This window comes from Nesoenas mayeri (assembly GCF_963082525.1).
Source record: "Nesoenas mayeri genome assembly, chromosome: 27".
NCBI classification, from domain to species: Eukaryota; Metazoa; Chordata; class Aves; order Columbiformes; family Columbidae; genus Nesoenas; species Nesoenas mayeri.
The window spans coordinates 3,357,901-3,367,495 of record NC_137555.1 but is presented as its reverse complement, the minus strand read 5'-3'; the positions used below and the strand labels follow the sequence as shown (position 1 = coordinate 3,367,495).

The 9,595-nt window shown below is 55.9% G+C and overlaps 1 protein-coding gene across 6 annotated transcripts; it reads right to left on the bottom strand.

Annotated features, from left to right (window-relative positions):
• Nucleotides 1-362: 362 nt before the first annotated feature.
• Nucleotides 363-9,572, bottom strand: LMAN2L (lectin, mannose binding 2 like). Of its 6 annotated transcripts, XM_080360299.1 has the most exons (10): nt 8,763-8,986; nt 8,558-8,676; nt 7,085-7,140; nt 6,620-6,737; nt 6,122-6,204; nt 4,485-4,517; nt 3,842-4,003; nt 3,659-3,773; nt 2,140-2,259; nt 363-1,660 (listed from the first exon to the last, which is right to left on the bottom strand). In XM_080360299.1, exons 1-10 carry the CDS (start codon nt 8,951-8,953, stop codon nt 1,518-1,520), a joined length of 1,140 nt encoding a protein of 379 aa, XP_080216425.1. In that variant the 5' UTR covers nt 8,954-8,986; the 3' UTR covers nt 363-1,517. The 6 variants fall into 6 exon arrangements, with proteins under 6 accessions (XP_080216425.1, XP_080216429.1, XP_080216426.1 ...); XM_080360303.1 differs by lacking the exons at nt 7,085-7,140; nt 8,763-8,986 and adding an exon at nt 9,525-9,572; XM_080360300.1 differs by lacking the exon at nt 4,485-4,517.
• Nucleotides 9,573-9,595: the final 23 nt, after the last annotated feature.

Sequence of the window (9,595 nt, the reverse complement as noted above, 5' to 3'; positions counted from 1 at the left end):
ATGCTGCGTCCAGGGGGCCAGGCTCTGCTCCCCAGGAACAAGCGCCAGGAGCAGAGGAAACGGCCTCAAGTTGCGCCAGGGGAGGTTGAGGTTGGATTTAGGAACAATTCCTTCCCCAAAGGGCTGTGGGGCATTGGAACAGGCTGCCCAGGGCAGTGCTGGAGTCACCATCCCTGGAGGGTTGGACAGACAGACATGAGGCTCTCAGGACATGGAGCAGTGCCAGGGGTGGGTTATGGTTTGACTCAATTCTAAAGGTCTTTTCCAACCAAAATGAGTATGTGATTCAACAATTCAGGGGACCAGGCGGTGACAAGGGGCACAGCCGTGTCACACACACACACCAACGTTTATTCCAGGACACCAGTTACAGCTCCACGCGGAGGTGTGCGCCTGTTGCTCCTGGTTATCAGGCAAAAATAGAGGCAAAACACCAGAAAAAAAACCAACTCCTCTGCCACAACCACAATTGGGCACTTCAAGAAAAAGCTCCCACTGACCTGGTGACAACATCCTGCCAAAAACACCACCAGCCACGTGTGTCCCCATCCTGGGTAGCACTGGGGATCCCTCCCGGGTGCGAGCGTCCAGGAAAGCAGCGATGGAGGGTCCTGCCAACGATGGAGCGGCACATTTGCCATTTTAATGTCCCCAAAGCCACTAAGGCTCCCCCTGGGACAAAGTGACCTAAGATCTCCCCCTCCTGGGGTCCCTCTGTGCCGTGGGGTCCCCAGGGGTGAGAGAAACACCGAGAAATCATTGACCAAAGCAGTCCCTGAGGTAGGAATCAACTCCGACTCCCCGAAAGGCAGCAAGAGCTCTGGTTTTGCCGGGGAATTGTCCCTGTGGCCCCCCAACAAGGCTCAGCTCTTCACGGAGACCCTGGGATGCGGTGAGCACCGAGGGGAAAATGCTGCCAAAAGCCAGGAGGTGACACACAAATAGCAGCAGAGACGGGGAGAGGGGCCGAGCCCCCAGACACAGCAGCAAACGAGAATTACAACCGGGGAACTCGGCATCACACCCCAAAACGAGGAGGGGGCTGCAGCGAAAAACACCAAATCTCGGCAATTAGAGTTGCTGCGAGGGATTCACAGTACAGAGAAAAGCTGCCAGGTCTCCTGCATGATGGAAAACGGTGGGAACGGGATGAAGAGCTTGGAAAATCCCTCCTGGAAAGGCAATTTTTCAAGACGAGGGTCCTGGTGACGCTGCGAGGGGGGATGGAGGAGCCTGGTGAGGAACACAGGCGCTCGTTGGCGTCTCTCAGCCAGGATTTCACAGCTGAGGTGGTAAATTCTGCCCGGCAGGTCCGTCCCCGTGGTGCTGGGGACCCCCCACTCCTACTGGGAGCTCCAGAGCCCAGTAAGAAGCGGCAGCCGTCCCCACTGGGGGATTTTGGGGGGACACGAGTGTCCCTACCATGAGGGTGGGTCCATCTGGCCAGTCCGGGATGGGTGAGAGGTGGGATGTGGCTACCAAGGCCCAGCCACAGGCCACCACGTGGGGTTCCTGACTCAATAGAAGTGTTTCCGACTCTGCTCCTGCCACTTGTTGTAGACGATGACTCCGATGACGATGGCAAAAACGATGGCGACGAGGGAGAAGAAGACGATTAGGAAGAGAGCCAGGCCGCTCATGGGCTCCAGCGGCGCCTCCACTGGGAAAGAAAAGCCAGCCTGTAAACCCAGCACCCCAAAATCCAGCTGCGATTTGGTTTAACCACCCCACACAAACCCCCCTTTAGGCTCACGCCGCCCCAGGGTTTGGCTTCCCAAAGCTTTTTGTGCAGGGCTTAAGTTGTGAGACTTCAAATCACATAAGAATTGTAAAATTTGGGTTGGAAGAGATCGACGAAGCTCATCTGGGCCATGAGCAGGGACGTCTTCACCAGCTCAGGTTGCTCAGAGCCCCGTCCAGCCTGGCCTGGGATGTCTCCAGGGATGGGGCATCCACCACCTCTCTGGGTGACATGGGACAGGGTTTTATCACCCTGACACGTCTCAGGTTGGGAAATGACACAGTCGAGGTTCAAACCTCCAGCAGAGCAGCACAGCCCATTTTGGTCACGGCACGGGGGGAGATTCAGGCTGGACATGAGGAATAAGGTTCTTTTACAAGCTGGCAGCTCCTACTCACTTCCCGGCAGCTTTAGGTTGTCCACGACGGGCAGATAAACCTCCCTGTCCCGCTTCTCCTCCTCTGGCGTCCGCTCCACCGTCAGCTGGTAAAGCTTCAGCGAAATGATGTCGTGGTTGTCTGCAAGCAGAGGAGAAACGTGGCCTGAGGTGGCAGCGATAAATACGACTCTGACTGGGGGATTCGAGCACCGTGGGGTGGGTTTTTTACTCCCAAAGGGGAAAAACTCACCTCCAAAGGACAGAATCTATGCCCCAGCGCAGGGCCCTCTGCCAGCATGAACCATTAAGCTACTTAAACTAAAATGCACCCACCCAGAGCGGGAAATCATCTGACTCGAAACCAAGACGAGAGAGAAAAGGAACTTTTGTTGGAGGCAACAATGGGCCCAGACACGGGCCATCAATGCGCTTTTGTAGAGGCACAACTCGATTCGGGCTTAAAACCTGCCAAAAGTGGCACAGCGGGGTGGGATTAGGCCTCGTGGGACGTCGAGCAGCGCTGGGAGGGACACGTTACGCTTTAGCTCTCTGAAAAACCACATTTATGTCGGTCCATGTTGTCCCAGCATTTCCAGGAACATGGGGCTGGTCCCTCCTTTGATAAAAGGTGGGTGATGGCTCTTGGGCTATGAAATCCAGAGCAAAATACACCCGAGAATTTTGCAGAGTCGGGAAGCAGAAATGAGCACCCTGGCTTGGCTGTGACGCCTGCAGCATTTGCAATGACAGTTCTTTCCAGTGCTGCCCTCAGGGCTGACCCAGGCACCTCAGCTTGCAACAGGAGAATATAAGAGATTGTTTTTCAGTGCTCATTGTGTTTTTCCTCCTCCCAAGGCACATTTTTTGGAGACAGACCCTCCAGTTGAGCTGGTGCAGCCGTGTTGTTGAGAGAGGGTGGTGGAGGTTGGGTCAGGGAGATCAAGGGATGTGCTGCCTAAAAGTGATGGGGGAGCAATGTGCCCAGGCTGCACTTTTGGCTTCTCAGGAGATAAAAACAAGGCTCCCACTCACAGCTCAAGGGTGTTTAAAGCATGGAGAGGTCCTCAGGTGCTTCTGGAGCCCCAGCAGGCATCAAGCTGCACCTCCAGATGCTCAAAAATTGAATCATGGAATGATTTTGGTTGGAAAAGACCTTATAAATCGAGTCCAACTGTTACTGCAAGCCATGTCCCTGAGAACCTCATCTCTCTTCAACCCCTCCAGAGATGGTGACTCCAGCACTGCCCTGGGCAGCCTGTTCCAATGCCCCACAGCCCTTTGGGGAAGAAATTATCCCAAATTTCCAACCTCAACCTCCCCTGGCGCAACTTGAGGCCATTTCCTCTGCTCCTGGCGCTTGTTCCTGGGGAGCAGAGCCCGACCCCCCTGGCTCCAAGCTCCTTTCAGGCAGTTCAGAGATCAGAAGGTCTCCCCTCAGCTCCTGTTCTCCAGCTGAACCCCCCAGGTCCCTCAGCCGCTCCCCATTCATTTGCACAAGAAACACTTGGGAAACAAGCCCAGGGACACTGAGGTGATACCTGACAGGTCTCCAGTGACAGAAGAAGTCCCGAAGTAGTAGCCACGGGGCAAGCGCACGCCCGGCACATCGATGCAGTCTCTCCACTCGTGCTTCCCGTCGATATCGATCAAAACCTGTAGTAAAAGCAGCTTATTCAGCCCCAGCCGCAGCCACGCCACCCACCCTGCCGGGCAGGACTCACCGTCAGCCTCCTCTTCACATAGCGGATCACCAGGAAGGTGTCGTGGTTGAGGTTGCGCACCATGGCTGTGCAGCCCCCCAGCTCTGTCGGGCGCCCGTCCCGGTCGTGATCGTAGGTGAGGGAACCGTTGTTCACCATGGCTGAGATGTAGGGGAAGACGCGCTGCGAGGGGGGAAAAAAATGGGGGTGAGTTTCTCCTCTCGTCCCACCAGACACTGCGTGGCTCTATCGTGAACCCGGCGCATCTCAAGATCCTACAGACCCCAAATTCTTTTGCCCCCCTAAAATCTGCCTCAAGAAGAAAACAGCACGGTCCTGCTTCATCCCCCAGATACCTGGGCTGGAGGAGCGACTGTCTGTGCAGCCTCCTCCGGTTTGCACAGGGATTTTTGGGGTTTACACTGGGATTTCTGAGTGCACACTGGGGTTCTCTGAGCGCACACTGGGGTTTTTCTCAGCTCACACTGGGATTGTCTCAGCGCACAGTGGGATTTCTGGACCTCACACTGGGATTTCCAAGCTCATGCTGGGATTTCTGGAGAGCACACTGGAATTTCTGGAGCTGGGAGGAGGGAATTCCTCACCTGTGAGCTGAGGCGAAACCCAACAGCTCATGCGCGGGAAGGCAAGCAAGACCAAGTACCTGGTTTCCCGGGCTGTACCTCCTCTTCTGAGCCTGCCAGTCCGGGGTTATCGCAAAGCAAGAGAGAGCACAGAAGCGAAACGGTCACAGACCAGAGTTTAGTATTAACCTACAACTGGGAAACTTCCTCCCTGGAGAGCTCGGCATGTTAGCAGAGACGAAAGCAGAGCGGGGTTTAGGTGTTAGGTGCCAAAATCCAGTAAAATAGTGCTGGAAGACCACATCAAGCTTTGCCACATTTGGCATTTCTCCTTGTCATGCAGCATTTTGGTGACACTTGGGCCACAACTGCTCCCCAGGGACCCACAACTAACCCGTCCCTCTTCCCTTGAGAACAAGATGCTTCTTTTTGTCCTTTTACAGGCAAAGAAAAGCAGCTGTGAACCCTCAGCAAGCAGCTGATCAGCGTTTCTCCATCTCTTCCCTTCCTTGATGGTCAGCTACTGATTCTTTTTTTCAAATAAAACCCGTTGCGCGGCCCTTTGCCCCACAAAAGCAGAGCTAATCCCCCAGGAAGGTGGTGCCAGGCAGCTCGGAAAGGTTTTTACAAGCACAAAGTCCACCCCTGCGCCTTGGGGCTGCTCTGGGTGTTGGAACAAGAGCTGGTAGTTTACTCAGGGTTTGCTGTGCAGCAAGGCCGGGGCACATCCCAACCGCGCCTTTTTGTCCCTTTCCCCAGAGGCAAAGGGGATCCTGTGGGTCAGTGGGGTTAGCACCAAGATTTTGGGGTAAAATGGCCTATTTTTTAGGGGGAAGCTCAAATTAAGAATGGGGCCAGCTTTGGTTTGGAGTGATGAAAGTAATTCCAGCATCGGGGCACGAAGGGCGCAGTTTTAGCTGTCTCTGCACTTGCTTCTGCACAGAAACAAACACCAATAAACCCCAAATGACCAAGAGACGCGTCAGGGACACAAAGATCATTAAACAGGCACCTTTCAGGGAGGCAAAGTGCAGCCACAGTTGAGCCTCTGGCTGATGAGCTGCCACAAACAGCCCTGTGGTTTGGGCAGGCATCTCGGGTACCACTCTACTCAAGGTTTACAAAGACGATACTCATGGTAGAGCTTCACCTCGATCACTACTCACTGGCAGCCTCCAGAAAGAGCAAGAGCTCATGACACCAACGTGGTGCCACTGGTTAGTTTGCTCCTGCCCTGAAAGCTTTTTCTCTGAGTAAATTAGATTGGAAATTTGGGATAATTTCTTCCCCAAAGGGCTGTGGGGCATTGGAACAGGCTGCCCAGGGCAGTGCTGGAGTCAGAATCTCTGGAGGGGTTGGACAGACAGGGATGAGGTTCTCAGGACATGGGGCAGTGCCAGGGGTGGGTTATGGTTGGACCCCACGATCCTGAGCGTCTCTTCCAACCAAAGCAATTCTCTGATCCTGTTTTATGATTCCAGACCTGACCACAAAACCACCCAGCAGCTTTTCACGTCTCTGAACAGTTATTAAAACCAACTACGCAGAGCACGCTGGGGAAAGGCAGCGGAGACGAAGCAGAGCCATATTTTGTGATTAAAGAGCTCACAAAAAGGCAGCACTGCAACAATGAAGAGCCATAGCCTCAGTGCTGCCTGTGCCGCACTCCGCGGGCAGCTGGTGAGCAGCACGGGCCTGTTTGTCCTTCCCAGCTCACCTCCTGCTGCTTCTCCTCGTTGGGGTAGGTGTCCACGAACACTCCCAGGCCCAGGAAGTTATCCTTGCTCCCAAAAACAGGTCCTAGAAGGAAGGAGAAGCTCTGAATAAGGGTGGCAAAGGGTTTGTTACCCAAGGATTTGTGTTGTTCTCTCATTGAGCTCACAGACCCTTCAGGCAGGGAGCAAGAGGGGCAGATTAAATCCTCTGTCCCAAGCTGGCTGGGATCGAGTTTCCTCCACTAAGTGTATTTTTAAGGAGCCAACTCCTTAGTGGAATGGCCAAAAGCTGCCCAGTGGAAAAAGGCCCTGGGGGTGCTGGTGACAGCGGCTGAACATGAGCCAGCATGTGCCCAGGTGGCCAAGAGCCCACTGGGGAGGCCAAACCTCGAATCCTGGGGGCAGTTTTGGGCCCCTCATGCCAAAAAAAGCCCTTGAGGTGCTGGAGCGGGTTGAGAGAAAGGAACAGAGCTGGGGAAGGGGTTGGAGCACAATTTTACCCGGCTGCATGCGATCCTTAGTGTACCAGATGGCAAAACCATCCCCATTCAGGTTTTTCTTGCCTTGCCCATGGATTTTAAAATGCACCTGCATCTCCCAGTCTCGGAGGTAACACGGCTGCAAGAGAAGGAGCGAGGATGTGAAATTAGGGTGTACCAGACCTGGCTGGCCTATATTTTGCGTGCGAGCTACAATAATTAATCCCAAAGGACATCATTAAGCCAAGGGAATTGGTCATTACTCAAAGCTATAAAAAGCCAAAGAGCCAACTCTGGTCTCACACTATTCCGAAGCAACAGCAACTCCAGCAAAATAACTCACATCCAGGAAAAGAAGAGTAAAAAGAGCCCGAGGAGCAGCGCCAGCTTCTTAATTGCTTATAAGCCAATTATTTCTTGAGCTACCAACAAATTCCCTGTGCTAATGGGCACGTAACGTGACGAGCTCGTAACAGATTCACTCACGTGATGTGAAGCCGGCCGGTGGCTTTGCTTGGAAGCCACAATGTTTTGTGGAAGCTCTAAATCCCAGCAATAAAAAAATAAAATTTAAAAAAGGAAAAAAATAAACAACCCTCAGTATTTTATAACAATAAAAATTGAGTATTACAGATCTCACAGGGCGTTTTCCAAACCACTGCAGATTGGGCTGGATCGTGGGGCACAAAAACCACATGGATTTCAACCCCAAATTAAAATTCAACAGGAATTATCAAGGTATTAACGAGAAGTTCATTGTCTGCCAGGCAAAAGGCTCATGAGGGGCAGCGAAACGCCATAACAGGGCACAGCACCGCGTCCAAGTGCTGCCTCACCGACCCTGCTCTGAGATGTGGTCATGGCAAAGGGGGCAATGGGAGCCCCAAGAGAAACCCCAAACTGCTCAATCTGGCCCCCCAGATTCACGCGGGGAGGACTCAGCAATCGCAGGAATCACCACACCAAAGGCTGGGGGCTGAAGTGCCCCCCAGCTCCACTCAACCCCCCTACAGCCCACCCCAATTCCCCCCCACCCAGCCTTGGCCCAGACTTTCCAACCTCCCCAGCCCAAACCCCCCCTGTGTCCACACAACCCCTCAAATCGCCCCAAACCCCCCAGAAACCCCTCATTCCTACTGGCCCAGAACCCCATACTCCCCCCCCATTTAGCCCAGAGCTGTCCAGTTGCCTCCTACCCTCCTTCCCCAGGATCTCAAACCTCCTTCCCCAGGCCCCCCAGTCCCGCCCAAACACCCACACCCCAAATTCTCTCACTCATGACCCCCCCAAGACCCCAGATCAGCCTCAACCCCTCCCAAACTCACCCAAACCCCCAAAACCCCTCAGACTCGCTGGCCTGGACCCCCACAATCCCCCCCATAACCCAAACCTCTCCAGTTACCCCATCACCCCATCCCCAAACCCCCTTCCCCAAGACCTCAGGCTCCCCTCAGCCCTGCACCCCAAAATCCCAGGCAGAACCCCCCAAACCCCCAGATCAGCCTCAAATCCCCCCAAATCACCCCAATCCCCCCAGGAACCCCTCACACCCACTGCCCAAGACCCCCACACTCCCCTCCTATTTGGCCCAGAGCTGCCCAATCACCTTCCCCCAAACCCCCTTCCCCAAGACCCCAAACCCCCTTCCCCAAGACCCCAAACCCCCTTCCCCAAGACCCCAAACTCCCCTCCCCAAGACCCCAAACTCCCCTCCCCAAGACCCCAAACTCCCCTCCCCAAGACCCCAAACTCCCCTCCCCAGTCCCACCTATACACCCACACCTCAAACTCTCAGATCTCAAACTCAGGACCCCCCAAACCCCCTAACACCCCAAACTTAACCCGAATTCCCCAAACCCTCCCAACTCGATTTAGACCTGCTCCTCCCCCCACGTCTCCACGTCTCCGACCCCCCCCCAAACGCCCTCCCGGTGTCCCCCCCGATGACCCCGGGCTCACCACTCGGTTCCACACGGCTCCCTGCTTGCTCTGCAGGTCGGGGGTGAGCCGGATGTACTGGGTCATGACCATAGCGTTGCCCTGCAGGTCCCACAGCCCCGAGCTGGCCGAGCCCACACCTACGGCCCACACACACCGGTCGGAACCGGGCCGCCGGTACCCAGCACCGGGCACCACCCGCCGCCCCTCTCCCGGCCCCACTCACCCTGGTAGGGCTTGGAGAGTGAGTGCTCCCGCTTGAGATGCTCCTCCGTCTGCTCGGCCCGCGGGCCGCCCAGCCCCATGGCCACGGCCAGCAGCGCCAGCCCGGCCCGCCACCGGCCCGCCGCCATCTTCCCTCCAACGCCTGCGCCAAGGCCCGCCCCGCCCATTGGCTGCCCGCCCGGCATGCCGCATTCCGGTTGGTAGCAGGGCCTTGTCTGTCAACTGAGAGGCGGGGAGAGCGCGGGGCGTAACGGGTAACGTAGTTCCAGCTGCTTTAAAGGGTCCGCGGCGATATGTGGAGCGCAACGGATCCGCTGCACACGGAGTCCTGACCCCGGGTCCTAGTGCCCCCCGCCAGGTCCTACTGCCTCCCCCATCGCTTCTGCAACCCTCCCCAGGTCCTAGTGCCCCCCCAGGTCCTAGTGCATCTCCCGTAGGTCTCACAGTCCCAAGAACGTAGTGTATCCCCCAGGTCCTAGTGTACTTCTCAGTTCCTAGTGCCCCCTCCCCCGACACTTCTGCGACCCTCCTCAGATCCTAGTGCCCCCCGCAGGTCCTACTGTATCTCTTAGTGTCCCGATATCCTAGTGGACGCCCCCCCCTGCCCGGTCCTGTTGTACTCCTCAGGTCCCAGTGCCCCCCTCCGCTTCTGCGACACTCCCCGGTTCCTAGTACCCCTCGATCCCTCACTCATCCACCTTCCACAGGCGACACCAAACCAACACCCTCACCAAACCGACACCCCGTGCACCCCTCGCCCCACCCGCGTCCCCTTGAGGCGACACCGCGTCCTCACCCCGCTAGCACTTGCGGTCCCCACTCCATCACCACCAC